The following is an 18001-nucleotide window of genomic DNA, read 5'->3' on the forward strand; positions in this document are numbered from 1 at the left end:
AGACATATATCACTTATCAGCTTCATCATATCAGTATCTGACCTATAGACATAGATCACTTATCAGCTTCATCATATCAGTATCTGACCGATAGACACATATCACTTATCATCTTCATCATATCAGTATCTGACCTATAGACATATATCACTTATCAGCTTCATCATATCACTGTCTGACCTATAGACACATATCACTTATCAGCTCCATCATATCAGTATCTGACCTATAGACACATATCACTTATCAGCTTCATCATATCAGTATCTGACCTATAGACACAGATCACTTATCAGCTTCATCATATCAGTATCTGACCTATAGATATATATCACTTATCAGCTTCATCATATCAGTATCTGACCTATAGACACATATCACTTATCAGCTTCATCATATCAGTATCTGACATATAGACATATATCACTTATCAGCTTCATCATATCAGTTTCTGACCTATAGACATATATCACTTATCAGCTTCATCATATCAGTTTCTGACCTATAGACATATATCACTTATCAGCTTCATCATATCAGTATCTGACATATAGACACATATCACTTATCAGCTTCATCATATCAGTTTCTGACCTATAGACATATATCACTTATCAGCTTCATCATATCAGTATCTGACCTATAGACATATATCACTTATCAGCTTCATCATATCAGTATCTGACCTATAGACACATATCACTTATCAGCTTCATCATATCAGTATCTGACCTATAGACACAGATCACTTATCAGCTTCATCATATCAGTATCTGACCTATAGACACATATCACTTATCAGCCTCATCATATCAGTATCTGACCTATAGACATATATCACTTATCAGCTTCATCATATCAGTATCTGACCTATAGACACATATCACTTATCAGCCTCATCATATCAGTATCTGACCTATAGACATATATCACTTATCAGCTTCATCATATCAGTATCTGACCTATAGACCCATCACTTATCAGCTTTATCATATCTGTATCTGACCTATAGACACAGATCATTTATCAGCTTCATCATATCAGTTTCTGACCTATAGACACATATCACTTATCAGCTTCATCATATCAGTATCTGACCTATACACATATATCACTTATCAGCCTCATCATATCAGTATCTGACCTATAGACACATATCACTTATCAGCTTCATCATATCAGTATCTGACCTATAGACATATATCACTTATCAGCTTCATCATATCAGTATCTGACCTATAGACATATATCACTTATCAGCTCCATCATATCAGTATCTGACCTATAGACACATATCACTTATCAGCTTCATCATATCAGTATCTGACCTATAGACATATATCACTTATCAGCCTCATCATATCAGTATCTGACCTATAGACATATATCACTTATCAGCTTCATCATATCAGTATCTGACCTATAGACACATATCACTTATCAGCCTCATCATATCAGTATCTGACCTATAGACATATATCACTTATCAGCTTCATCATATCAGTATCTGACCTATAGACATATATCACTTATCAGCTTCATCATATCAGTATCTGACCTATAGACACATATCACTTATCAGCTTCATCATATCAGTATCTGACCTATAGACACATCACTTATCAGCTTTATCATATCAGTATCTGACCTATAGACACATCACTTATCAGCTTTATCATATCAGTATCTGACCTATAGACATATCACTTATCAGCTTCATCATATCTGTATCTGACCTATAGACACATATCACTTATCAGCCTCCTCATATCAGTTTCTGACCTATAGACATAGATCACTTATCAGCTTCATCATATCAGTATCTGACCGATAGACACATATCACTTATCATCTTCATCATATCAGTATCTGACCTATAGACATATATCACTTATCAGCTTCATCATATCAGTTTCTGACCTATAGACACATATCACTTATCAGCTTCATCATATCAGTATCTGACCTATAGACATATATCACTTATCATCTTCATCATATCAGTATCTGACCTATAGACATATATCACTTATCAGCTTCATCATATCAGTATCTGACCTATAGACATAGATCACTTATCAGCTTCATCATATCAGTATCTGACCGATAGACATATATCACTTATCAGCTTCATCATATCAGTATCTGACCTATAGACATAGATCACTTATCAGCTTCATCATATCAGTATCTGACCTATAGACACATATCACTTATCATCTTCATCATATCAGTATCTGACCTATAGACATATATCACTTATCAGCTTCATCATATCACTGTCTGACCTATAGACATATATATCACTTATCAGCTTCATCATATCAGTATCTGACCTATAGACATATATCACTTATCAGCTTCACCATATCAGTATCTGATCTATAGACACATATCACATATCAGCTTCATCATATCTGTATCTGACCTATAGACACATATCACTTATCAGCTTCATCATATCAGTATCTGACATATAGACATATATCACTTATCAGCTTCATCATATCAGTATCTGACCTATAGACATATATCACTTATCAGCTTTATCATATCAGTATCTGACCTATAGACACATATCACTTATCAGCTTCATCATATCAGTTTCTGACCTATAGACATATATCACTTATCAGCTTCATCATATCAGTATCTGACCTATAGACATATATCACTTATCAGCTTCATCATATCAGTATCTGACCTATAGACACATATCACTTATCAGCTTCATCATATCAGTATCTGACCTATAGACACAGATCACTTATCAGCTTCATCATATCAGTATCTGACCTATAGACACATATCACTTATCAGCTTCATCATATCAGTATCTGACCTATAGACATATATCACTTATCAGCTTCATCATATCAGTATCTGACCTATAGACACAGATCACTTATCAGCTTCATCATATCAGTTTCTGACCTATAGACACATATCACTTATCAGCTTCATCATATCAGTATCTGACCTATAGACACATATCACTTATCAGCCTCATCATATCAGTATCTGACCTATAGACATATATCACTTATCAGCTTCATCATATCACTGTCTGACCTATAGACACATATCACTTATCAGCTTCACCATATCAGTATCTGACCTATAGACATATATCACTTATCAGCCTCATCATATCAGTATCTGACCTATAGACATATATCACTTATCAGCTTCATCATATCAGTATCTGACCTATAGACACAGATCACTTATCAGCTTCACCATATCAGTATCTGACCTATAGACATATATCACTTATCAGCCTCATCATATCAGTATCTGACCTATAGACATATATCACTTATCAGCTTCATCATATCAGTATCTGACCTATAGACACATCACTTATCAGCTTTATCATATCAGTATCTGACCTATAGATATATATCACTTATCAGCTTTATCATATCAGTATCTGACCTATAGACACAGATCACTTATCAGCTTCATCATATCAGTTTCTGACCTATAGACATATATCACTTATCAGCTCCATCATATCAGTATCTGACCTATAGACATATATCACTTATCAGCTTCATCATATCAGTATCTGACCTATAGACATATATCACTTATCAGCTTCATCATATCAGTATCTGACCTATAGACATATATCACTTATCAGCTTCATCATATCTGTATCTGACCTATAGACATATATCACTTATCAGCTTCATCATATCAGTATCTGACCTATAGACACATATCACTTATCAGCTTCATCATATCAGTATCTGACCTATAGACATATATCACTTATCAGCTTCATCATATCAGTATCTGACCTATAGACACAGATCACTTATCAGCTTCATCATATCAGTATCTGACCTATAGACATATATCACTTATCAGCTTCATCATATCAGTATCTGACCTATAGACACATATCACTTATCAGCTTCATCATATCAGTATCTGACCTATAGACACATATCACTTATCAGCTTCATGATATCAGTATCTGACCTATAGACATATATCACTTATCAGCTTCATCATATCAGTATCTGACCTATAGACACAGATCACTTATCAGCTTCATCATATCTGTATCTGACCTATAGATATATATCACTTATCAGCTTTATCATATCAGTATCTGACCTATAGACACAGATCACTTATCAGCTTCATCATATCAGTTTCTGACCTATAGACACAGATCATTTATCAGCTTCATCATATCAGTTTCTGACCTATAGACACATATCACTTATCAGCTTCATCATATCAGTATCTGACCTATAGACATATATCACTTATCAGCCTCATCATATCAGTATCTGACCTATAGACACATATCACTTATCAGCTTCATCATATCAGTATCTGACCTATAGACACATATCACTTATCAGCTTCATCATATCAGTATCTGACCTATAGACATATATCACTTATCAGCCTCATCATATCAGTATCTGACCTATAGACATATATCACTTATCAGCTTCATCATATCAGTATCTGACCTATAGACACATATCACTTATCAGCCTCATCATATCAGTATCTGACCTATAGACATATATCACTTATCAGCTTCATCATATCAGTATCTGACCTATAGACATATATCACTTATCAGCTTCATCATATCAGTATCTGACCTATAGACACATATCACTTATCAGCTTCATCATATCAGTATCTGACCTATAGACACATCACTTATCAGCTTTATCATATCAGTATCTGACCTATAGACACATATCACTTATCAGCTTCCTCATATCAGTTTCTGACCTATAGACATAGATCACTTATCAGCTTCATCATATCAGTATCTGACCGATAGACACATATCACTTATCATCTTCATCATATCAGTATCTGACCTATAGACATATATCACTTATCAGCTTCATCATATCAGTATCTGACCTATAGACATAGATCACTTATCAGCTTCATCATATCAGTATCTGACCGATAGACACATATCACTTATCATCTTCATCATATCAGTATCTGACCTATAGACATATATCACTTATCAGCTTCATCATATCAGTATCTGACCTATAGACATATATCACTTATCAGCTTCATCATATCAGTATCTGACCTATAGACATAGATCACTTATCAGCTTCATCATATCAGTATCTGACCTATAGACACATATCACTTATCATCTTCATCATATCAGTATCTGACCTATAGACATATATCACTTATCAGCTTCATCATATCACTGTCTGACCTATAGACACATATCACTTATCAGCTCCATCATATCAGTATCTGACCTATAGACACATATCACTTATCAGCTTCATCATATCAGTATCTGACCTATAGACACAGATCACTTATCAGCTTCATCATATCAGTATCTGACCTATAGATATATATCACTTATCAGCTTCATCATATCAGTATCTGACCTATAGACACATATCACTTATCAGCTTCATCATATCAGTATCTGACATATAGACATATATCACTTATCAGCTTCATCATATCAGTTTCTGACCTATAGACATATATCACTTATCAGCTTCATCATATCAGTTTCTGACCTATAGACATATATCACTTATCAGCTTCATCATATCAGTATCTGACATATAGACACATATCACTTATCAGCTTCATCATATCAGTTTCTGACCTATAGACATATATCACTTATCAGCTTCATCATATCAGTATCTGACCTATAGACATATATCACTTATCAGCTTCATCATATCAGTATCTGACCTATAGACACATATCACTTATCAGCTTCATCATATCAGTATCTGACCTATAGACACAGATCACTTATCAGCTTCATCATATCAGTATCTGACCTATAGACACATATCACTTATCAGCCTCATCATATCAGTATCTGACCTATAGACATATATCACTTATCAGCTTCATCATATCAGTATCTGACCTATAGACACATATCACTTATCAGCCTCATCATATCAGTATCTGACCTATAGACATATATCACTTATCAGCTTCATCATATCAGTATCTGACCTATAGACACATCACTTATCAGCTTTATCATATCTGTATCTGACCTATAGACACAGATCATTTATCAGCTTCATCATATCAGTTTCTGACCTATAGACACATATCACTTATCAGCTTCATCATATCAGTATCTGACCTATAGACATATATCACTTATCAGCCTCATCATATCAGTATCTGACCTATAGACACATATCACTTATCAGCTTCATCATATCAGTATCTGACCTATAGACATATATCACTTATCAGCTTCATCATATCAGTATCTGACCTATAGACATATATCACTTATCAGCTCCATCATATCAGTATCTGACCTATAGACACATATCACTTATCAGCTTCATCATATCAGTATCTGACCTATAGACATATATCACTTATCAGCTTCATCATATCAGTATCTGACCTATAGACATAGATCACTTATCAGCTTCATCATATCAGTATCTGACCTATAGACACATATCACTTATCATCTTCATCATATCAGTATCTGACCTATAGACATATATCACTTATCAGCTTCATCATATCACTGTCTGACCTATAGACACATATCACTTATCAGCTCCATCATATCAGTATCTGACCTATAGACACATATCACTTATCAGCTTCATCATATCAGTATCTGACCTATAGACACAGATCACTTATCAGCTTCATCATATCAGTATCTGACCTATAGATATATATCACTTATCAGCTTCATCATATCAGTATCTGACCTATAGACACATATCACTTATCAGCTTCATCATATCAGTATCTGACATATAGACATATATCACTTATCAGCTTCATCATATCAGTTTCTGACCTATAGACATATATCACTTATCAGCTTCATCATATCAGTATCTGACATATAGACACATATCACTTATCAGCTTCATCATATCAGTTTCTGACCTATAGACATATATCACTTATCAGCTTCATCATATCAGTATCTGACCTATAGACATATATCACTTATCAGCTTCATCATATCAGTATCTGACCTATAGACACATATCACTTATCAGCTTCATCATATCAGTATCTGACCTATAGACACAGATCACTTATCAGCTTCATCATATCAGTATCTGACCTATAGACACATATCACTTATCAGCCTCATCATATCAGTATCTGACCTATAGACATATATCACTTATCAGCTTCATCATATCAGTATCTGACCTATAGACACATATCACTTATCAGCCTCATCATATCAGTATCTGACCTATAGACATATATCACTTATCAACTTCATCATATCAGTATCTGACCTATAGACACATCACTTATCAGCTTTATCATATCTGTATCTGACCTATAGACACAGATCATTTATCAGCTTCATCATATCAGTTTCTGACCTATAGACACATATCACTTATCAGCTTCATCATATCAGTATCTGACCTATAGACATATATCACTTATCAGCCTCATCATATCAGTATCTGACCTATAGACACATATCACTTATCAGCTTCATCATATCAGTATCTGACCTATAGACATATATCACTTATCAGCTTCATCATATCAGTATCTGACCTATAGACATATATCACTTATCAGCTCCATCATATCAGTATCTGACCTATAGACACATATCACTTATCAGCTTCATCATATCAGTATCTGACCTATAGACATATATCACTTATCAGCCTCATCATATCAGTATCTGACCTATAGACATATATCACTTATCAGCTTCATCATATCAGTATCTGACCTATAGACACATATCACTTATCAGCCTCATCATATCAGTATCTGACCTATAGACATATATCACTTATCAGCTTCATCATATCAGTATCTGACCTATAGACATATATCACTTATCAGCTTCATCATATCAGTATCTGACCTATAGACACATATCACTTATCAGCTTCATCATATCAGTATCTGACCTATAGACACATCACTTATCAGCTTTATCATATCAGTATCTGACCTATAGACACATCACTTATCAGCTTTATCATATCAGTATCTGACCTATAGACATATCACTTATCAGCTTCATCATATCTGTATCTGACCTATAGACACATATCACTTATCAGCTTCCTCATATCAGTTTCTGACCTATAGACATAGATCACTTATCAGCTTCATCATATCAGTATCTGACCGATAGACACATATCACTTATCATCTTCATCATATCAGTATCTGACCTATAGACATATATCACTTATCAGCTTCATCATATCAGTATCTGACCTATAGACATAGATCACTTATCAGCTTCATCATATCAGTATCTGACCGATAGACATATATCACTTATCAGCTTCATCATATCAGTATCTGACCTATAGACATAGATCACTTATCAGCTTCATCATATCAGTATCTGACCTATAGACACATATCACTTATCATCTTCATCATATCAGTATCTGACCTATAGACATATATCACTTATCAGCTTCATCATATCACTGTCTGACCTATAGACATATATATCACTTATCAGCTTCATCATATCAGTATCTGACCTATAGACATATATCACTTATCAGCTTCACCATATCAGTATCTGATCTATAGACACATATCACATATCAGCTTCATCATATCTGTATCTGACCTATAGACACATATCACTTATCAGCTTCATCATATCAGTATCTGACATATAGACATATATCACTTATCAGCTTCATCATATCAGTATCTGACCTATAGACATATATCACTTATCAGCTTTATCATATCAGTATCTGACCTATAGACACATATCACTTATCAGCTTCATCATATCAGTTTCTGACCTATAGACATATATCACTTATCAGCTTCATCATATCAGTATCTGACCGATAGACACATATCACTTATCATCTTCATCATATCTGTATCTGACCTATAGACACATCACTTATCAGCTTCATCATATCAGTATCTGACCTATAGACATAGATCACTTATCAGCTCCATCATATCAGTATCTGACCTATAGACATATATCACTTATCAGCTTCATCATATCACTGTCTGACCTATAGACACATATCACTTATCAGCTTCATCATATCAGTATCTGACCTATAGACATATATCACTTATCATCTTCATCATATCAGTATCTGACCTATAGACATATATCACTTATCAGCCTCATCATATCAGTATCTGACCTATAGACATATATCACTTATCAGCTTCATCATATCAGTATCTGACCTATAGACACATATCACTTATCAGCTTCATCATATCAGTATCTGACCTATAGACACAGATCACTTATCAGCTTCATCATATCAGTATCTGACCTATAGACACATATCACTTATCAGCTTCATCATATCAGTATCTGACCTATAGACATATATCACTTATCAGCTTCATCATATCAGTATCTGACCTATAGACACAGATCACTTATCAGCTTCATCATATCAGTTTCTGACCTATAGACACATATCACTTATCAGCTTCATCATATCAGTATCTGACCTATAGACACATATCACTTATCAGCCTCATCATATCAGTATCTGACCTATAGACATATATCACTTATCAGCTTCATCATATCACTGTCTGACCTATAGACACATATCACTTATCAGCTTCACCATATCAGTATCTGACCTATAGACATATATCACTTATCAGCCTCATCATATCAGTATCTGACCTATAGACATATATCACTTATCAGCTTCATCATATCAGTATCTGACCTATAGACACAGATCACTTATCAGCTTCACCATATCAGTATCTGACCTATAGACATATATCACTTATCAGCCTCATCATATCAGTATCTGACCTATAGACATATATCACTTATCAGCTTCATCATATCAGTATCTGACCTATAGACACATCACTTATCAGCTTTATCATATCAGTATCTGACCTATAGATATATATCACTTATCAGCTTTATCATATCAGTATCTGACCTATAGACACAGATCACTTATCAGCTTCATCATATCAGTTTCTGACCTATAGACATATATCACTTATCAGCTCCATCATATCAGTATCTGACCTATAGACATATATCACTTATCAGCTTCATCATATCAGTATCTGACCTATAGACATATATAACTTATCAGCTTCATCATATCAGTATCTGACCTATAGACATATATAACTTATCAGCTTCATCATATCAGTATCTGACCTATAGACACATATCACTTATCAGCCTCATCATATCAGTATCTGACCTATAGACACAGATCACTTATCAGCTTCATCATATCAGTATCTGACCTATAGACATATATCACTTATCAGCTTCATCATATCTGTATCTGACCTATAGACATATATCACTTATCAGCTTCATCATATCAGTATCTGACCTATAGACACATATCACTTATCAGCTTCATCATATCAGTATCTGACCTATAGACATATATCACTTATCAGCTTCATCATATCAGTATCTGACCTATAGACACAGATCACTTATCAGCTTCATCATATCAGTATCTGACCTATAGACATATATCACTTATCAGCTTCATCATATCAGTATCTGACCTATAGACACATATCACTTATCAGCTTCATCATATCAGTATCTGACCTATAGACACATATCACTTATCAGCTTCATGATATCAGTATCTGACCTATAGACATATATCACTTATCAGCTTCATCATATCAGTATCTGACCTATAGACACAGATCACTTATCAGCTTCATCATATCTGTATCTGACCTATAGATATATATCACTTATCAGCTTTATCATATCAGTATCTGACCTATAGACACAGATCACTTATCAGCTTCATCATATCAGTTTCTGACCTATAGACACATATCACTTATCAGCCTCATCATATCAGTATCTGACCTATAGACACATATCACTTATCAGCTTCATCATATCAGTTTCTGACCTATAAACACATATCACTTATCATCTTCATCATATCAGTATCTGACCTATAGACACATATCACTTATCAGCTCCATCATATCAGTATCTGACCTATAGACACAGATCACTTATCAGCTTCATCATATCAGTTTCTGACCTATAGACATATATCACTTATCAGCTTCATCATATCAGTATCTGACCTATAGACATATATCACTTATCAGCTTCATCATATCAGTATCTGACCTATAGACACAGATCACTTATCAGCTTCATCATATCAGTATCTGACCTATAGACACATATCACTTATCAGCTTCATCATATCAGTATCTCACCTATAGACATATGTCAGTTATCACCTTTATCCTATTAATATCATTTACCCGTTTTTACAGTATAGATGGAATTTTTTTCGTTTTAGTTGTTGGATTAATGTATTTTGAGGTGGGGGGACCTGTGTAGTAATATGTGGGGGTCAGGGTAGTATGCAGTCAGAGTAGTGAGAGTTTGGGGGTCAGTATAGTGTGAGTTGGAGGGTCTGTATAGTAGTGAGGTGAGCGGATGAGTGCTGTTGCGGATAGAGATATATACAGTTAATGGCTTTGTTTTCCATTTTCTCCATGTGACAGATATTCTGGGCTGGGATAAGGATTTCCCTGACTGCAGTGAGAAGGCTCAGTCCCCTATTAATGTGGACACACAGAATACCACCTTCGATCCTCAGCTTAGACCCATCCAACTGTCCGGCTACGACTTAGCGGCTGAAGAAACCTTAAAGTTGGAGAACAACAGACATACTGGTGAGCTGACAGCCAATCAGAATATTTTTGCCACATGTTCTCTAGATAGATGTTGGATTTAAGGTCATTTATTGAGGGCTTCAGTAAGAACATGGAAGAATCAAGGCCAATGATTCTTTGGCTTATATCCAGGGGTGTCTGTGGTCTTCTGGAGATAAGAATCTAGAACCTCTGAGGTCATCCCTCTCATGTACAGAAGATAAATAGCTTGTAAATAAATGTCTCATTGTTGTACATAGTTATGGACGTACAGAGAGGAGAATGGAGGCGCCATAACAAGAATCAAATAGAAAAATTACATGGCACTTGAATAACTCAGATGTTTCTGGATCCTTTTGGTCAGTGTGGGGGTATGACCCAGGGAGGGAAGCTCCATCTTAACTCTTGTCAGGGTTGTGGTTAGCTTGGCACTCCAAAATTATAACGACTATCCTCAAAGGAAGGACACTCCATGACACTGGAATAAATCTGAGATTTTTGATCGTTTCGTTCCAGGTTAGTCAGTGTGGGGGTATGACCCAGGGAGGGAAGCTCCATCTTGATTCTTGTCAGGGTCGTGGTTAGCTCGGCACTCCAACAATATAACGACTATCCTCAAAGGAAGGACACTCCATGGCACTGGAATAAATCTGAGGTTTTTGATCGTTTCGTCCCAGGTTAGTCAGGGTGGGGGTATGACCCAGGGAGGGAATCTCCATCTTGATTCTTGTCAGGGTCGTGGTTAGCTCGGCACTCCAACAATATAACGACTATCCTCAAAGGAAGGACACTCCATGGCACTGGAATAAATCTGAGGTTTTTGATCATTTCGTCCCAGGTTAGTCAGTGTGGGGGTATGACCCAGGGAGGGAAGCTCCATCTTGATTCTTGTCAGGGTCGTGGTTAGCTCGACACTCTAACAATATAACGATAATCTTCAAAGGAAGGACACTCCATGGAAATCAGATACAAGTAAAATGTATTGTCATATTCCGATAAATGTCTATAAAATGTAGATAACCATTGATTGGTGGTGAACCATTATCTCCTATGTTATTTGGTATGGTGTCCCATTTCCTCTGATGAGGCGCCATTCATCAATATCATGAGCAGTATATTATTTGTGGTGGTTATTGTGAAGTGTCTTGTGATATTAATACTTGTTACTATTTGATGTCTTGGCTCACAGTGGTTTTGAAACTACCTGAAAGTATGAAGATAGTCGGGGGTCTCCCTCATATATACCAAGCAGCACAGCTCCATTTCCATTGGGGGTCACATAGCAGTCCAGGGTCAGAGCATACTGTTAATGGAAGGCGATTCCCAGGAGAGGTGAGTGGTACCTGCTGTACTATATAGTGACACATAATACATTGTCCTGGCCCTGGTGGGGACAATAATGTTCATTATTTGATGGTCAGTGCCATGTACAAAGCTCCTGGCTATCCAGTGCCATAGTATGCAACCAACGAGCAACCCCAGTCAACTGTTCATTCCCTGCCTACCCAAAGGGCAACTCATGGACTCTCTTTGATTCCAGGGACAATTTGCCAGTCCCCAATGACTGAGCGGTGACTTAATGGCCTACTGTCCAGGACCCAATGTTATGGTATCCAATACCAAGTGACCAAACAGATAATTGCCCATTCCCTGATAACCCAATGAGCTTGGGCAACCTATGTGGCTTCATGTTACCCTAAACCTAATCACATGCTGTATCTTTCATCATCAGTATCACATCATGACCATGGAAAATTCATGGATTATACTTGTTTTCCAGGGTAGACATCTATTCATGGTTCATTGATAATTCTTAATGGAGCTCTGCTGTGCCCCAACCCAAGAGTCCACCAACCTAAGAGCCTGGATTTAGTTCTAAGCATCATCTATTGAGGGATAATTGTATGAACTGTCCTAGCCATGGTAACGCCTAGTATTAGTTACCTGGTGATCAAAGTGATGGCCAAAAACAGCGGGACATCCAACATCAATACCATGTGTATATAAGGCCCTTTCCGGGGATACAGTCCAGTCCTCTATATTTTCTGAAACTTAAGTCATGATGCCTCGTTTGATAACCACCCCCCAGTTGGACCGTCGGCCAGACATTTGATGAACTCTAGATGTCTTTTTTTCCTTTGTGGTAATAGGAACATTGTTCGCACTGCTGCAAAATATTATCAATGTTATTGAATGGACTGCGGATGCCGCTTGGTAGAGACTGCAGATGGGGGCAATGTTGGACAGTTGACCATCAGATCCTTCACATTCAGGTCCTTTCTAGTGATCGTAGCTACTTTTCTACATTATGTGTTGGATTGGATTGAAAATCGCTGCACATGAAGCTGGCCTGATGATGCCCACACCATTGCTTTGTATTCGGTGCTAAGTTGCTGATCTCTTCCCTTAGATCCATGTGGTTCACTTTAACACTGAGTATAAGAGTATAGATGAAGCAATAAACCAGCCAGGAGGCCTCGCTGTGTTGGCAGCTTTCATAGAGGTGAGTGGTCACTGGGTAAGTCCATGTTTCCGGAATCTTTATCTGTGAAGGTTGTGCAGAGTCCAGAGTTTATATAAAGATCTCAGAGTGGGTGAAGGTCACTGAGAAAGACATGGAGTATAAGAAAGCATTAGCCGGAGCTGTACATTACTCCCGAGTCATGTTATCACACCCGGAGCTATCATTGACAAAGCACGGAGAAGGGTGAAGGCCACAGTAACCATAGGTTCTAGATAGAAGAATACAATCATAGTACAGAGGGTAAAAACACAGCAGGAGGGGCAATGTAGCATCTAAATGATCAGAAGGTCATGTGGAGGTCCAGGCTGACTATGGTGGTCACAGAAATTGGCCGATGATCCCACCATCATGGTGCATTTATGAAATCGGCATTTGGTGCTCCCAGATTTACAGTCTCGGCGGTTCCCGTAATCTGTCCTACGCACTGGTGACTGAGATCAGGGGATATTGGTAGTGGATTGGGCGAATCTTCTCTAGTTTTGGTCTATGATTGAGTTGTACAGTTCTTATTACATTTACCAAACTATGGACACGGTTGTTGTCGGTTATTCGCTTGGCTGAAGAGTCTACAACCCATATTTCATTAGTGGACAGTCATTAAAAAATTGTATAGGCTTAGTTCCCCACAGAAGACTCAAGGTCACCTCTTGTGGTCGGAAGGACAGATGTTGAGGTTTTGTCCTTCATCCTCAGGAGAACATTTTGACCATACTTCTACAAACTCACCCAGTAGAGAAAGTGAAAATGTGTTTGTATGGGCCGTGCCCTGTCTGATCATTAACCGACCCACACTAGCTCTTCATGTCCTCCCAGTTTGACCATGGCAGGTCCTGCACATCAGGAAGCTCTATAGGTGGTGAATCATATAAAGTCTCATGTTGTTGATGTCAATAAGTTCACATCATGTTCCTTGTTGCAGGAAGGACCTGATGATAATGAAGCTTACAAACACCTTCTGACATATCTGGAGGAGGTGAAGGATGGTGGTGAGTGTGGAGTTTCTTCTACCCCCAACCCAACCTGGTGACTTCCAGTGGAGAATCTCTAAACTCTCCTGAACTCTAGAACTAACCCAATACCCTAAACCTAAAATTCACGATATCCAATATTAACTCATGAAATGTCTATCAATATCATCCATGGGCCATTCCATTGTGTGGGGCCCTGATACTTCTTCTGGCGGCCATGCTTGTACCATGCGTATTTTGCACAGTTGATATATCTGCACTGATCCCGTAATTGTGTATTTATGCCACAGGACAAAGCACAGAAATACCTGTATTTGATATACGAGGATTATTACCTCAGCAGCTGGACAGATACTTCCGGTACAATGGCTCTCTCACTACTCCACCATGTTTCCAAACCGTCAACTGGACCATCTTCAACCAAACCATTCCACTATCTGTCAGACAGGTCAGAGAATTATGTACAGCCGATAATCCTGAAGATCTAACTCTGAACTCTAAGCCTTACCCCAAACTCCAACCTTCAATCTAATCCCTGACTCTGAACCCTAACACTAACCCTAATCCCTCACTCTGAACCCTAACACTAACCCCTACCCTAAACTCCAACCTTCAACCTAATCTCTGACCCCATACACTAAACCTATTTCCTGACTGTGAGCCCTAACACAAACCATATACCCTAAACCAAATACCTGACTCTACACCCTAAAATGCACCCTAGATACTAAACCTTATCTCTGACTCTAAACCGTAACTCTAACCCTATACCCAAAACCTAATACCTGACTCTGAACCCTTATACTAACTCTATACCCTAAATCTAATCCCTGACTGTGAACCCTAACACTAACCCTATACCCTAAACCTAATCCCTGACTCTGAACTCTAACTCTAACCCTATACCCAAAACCTAATACCTGACTCCAAACCCTGATATTAACTCTATACCCTAAACCTAATCCTTGACTGTGAACCCTAACACTAACCCTATACCCTAAACCTAATCCCTGACTCTGAACTCTAACTCTAACCCTATACCCAAAACCTAATACCTGACTCCAAACCCTGATATTAACTCTATACCCTAAACCTAATCCTTGACTGTGAACCCTAACACTAACCCTATACCCTAAACCTAATCCCTGATTCTGAACCCAAGCATTAACCCTATACCCTAATCCCTGATTCTGAACCCTAACACTAACCCTATACCCAAAACCTAATACCTGACACCAAACCCTAATACTAACTCTATACCCTAAACCTAATCCCTGATTATAAACCCTAACACTAACCCTATACCCTAAACCTAATCCCTGACTCTGAACCCTAGCATTAACCCTATTTCCTAATCCCTGATTCTGAACCCTAACACTAACTCTATACCCTAAACCTAATCCCTGACTGTGAACCCTAACACTAACCCTGTACCCTAAAACTAATCCCTGATTCTGAACCCTAGCATTAACCCTATAACCTAACCCGAATCCCTGATTCTGAACCCTAACACTAACCTATACCCTAAACCTAATCCCTGACTCTGAACACTAACTCTATACCCAAAACCTAATACCTGACACAAACCCTAATACTAACTCTATACCCTAAACCTAATCCCTGCCTGTGAAACCTAACACACTAACCCTATACCCTAAACCTAATCCCTGACTGTGAACCCTAACACTAACCCTATACCCTAAACCTAATACCTGACACTGAACCCTAATACTAACTCTATACCCTAAACCTAATCCCTGACTGTGAACCCTAAACTAACCCTATACCCTAAACCTAATCCCTGATTCTGAACCCAAGCATTAACCCTATACCCTAATCCCTGATTCTGAACCCTAACACTAACCCTATACCCTAAACCTAATACCTGACACCGAACCCTAATACTAACTCTATACCCTAAACCTAATCCCTGACTGTGAACCCTAACACTAACCCTATACCCTAACCCTAATCCCTGATTATGAACCTTAACACTAACCCTATACCCTAAACCTAATCCCTGACTCTGAACCCTAGCATTAACCCTATATCCTAATCCCTGATTCTGAACCCTAACACTAACTCTATACCCTAAACCTAATCCCTGACTGTGAACCCTAACACTAACCCTGTACCCTAAAACTAATCCCTGATTCTGAACTCTAACACTAACTCTATACCCAAAACCTAATACCTGACACCGAACCCTAATACTAACTCTATACCCTAAACCTAATCCCTGCCTGTGAAACCTAATACTAACCCTATACCCTAAACCTAATCCCTGCCTGTGAACCCTAACACTAACCCTATACCATAACCCTAATCCCTGATTATGAACCCTAACACTAACCCTATACCCTAAACCTAATCCCTGACTCTGAACCCTAGCATTAACCCTATATCCTAATCCCTGATTCTGAACCCTAACACTAACCCTATACCCTAAACCTAATACCTGACACCGAAACCTAATACTAACTCTATACCCTAAACCTAATCCCTGACTGTGAACCCTAACACTAACCCTGTACCCTAAAGCTAATCCCTGATTCTGAACCCTAGCATTAACCCTATAACCTAACCCGAATCCCTGATTCTGAACCCTAACACTAACTCTATACCCAAAACCTAATACCTGACACCGAACCCTAACACTAACCCTATACCCTAACCCTAATCCCTGATTATGAACCCTAACACTAACCCTATACCCTAACCCCTGACTGTGAACCCTAACACTAACCCTATACCCTAAACCTAATCCCTGACACTGAACCCTAGCATTAACCCTATATCCTAATCCCTGATTCTGAACCCT

At 37.5% G+C, this 18001-nt stretch overlaps 1 protein-coding gene across 1 annotated transcript in view; it reads left to right on the forward strand.

The window, feature by feature from the left end:
• The window catches only part of CA9 (carbonic anhydrase 9), a 152723-nt gene that overhangs the window by 104673 nt on the left and 30049 nt on the right, over nucleotides 1-18001 (forward strand). Inside the window, exons 3-7 of the mRNA XM_075844288.1 lie at nucleotides 11539-11709; nucleotides 12878-13020; nucleotides 14099-14191; nucleotides 15132-15198; nucleotides 15471-15628. Of these exons, the coding sequence (XP_075700403.1) occupies nucleotides 11539-11709; nucleotides 12878-13020; nucleotides 14099-14191; nucleotides 15132-15198; nucleotides 15471-15628 (632 nt within the window). The remainder of the gene's footprint in view (nucleotides 1-11538; nucleotides 11710-12877; nucleotides 13021-14098; nucleotides 14192-15131; nucleotides 15199-15470; nucleotides 15629-18001) is intronic.

Source organism: Rhinoderma darwinii, chromosome 1, assembly GCF_050947455.1.
Source record: "Rhinoderma darwinii isolate aRhiDar2 chromosome 1, aRhiDar2.hap1, whole genome shotgun sequence".
NCBI classification, from domain to species: Eukaryota; Metazoa; Chordata; class Amphibia; order Anura; family Rhinodermatidae; genus Rhinoderma; species Rhinoderma darwinii.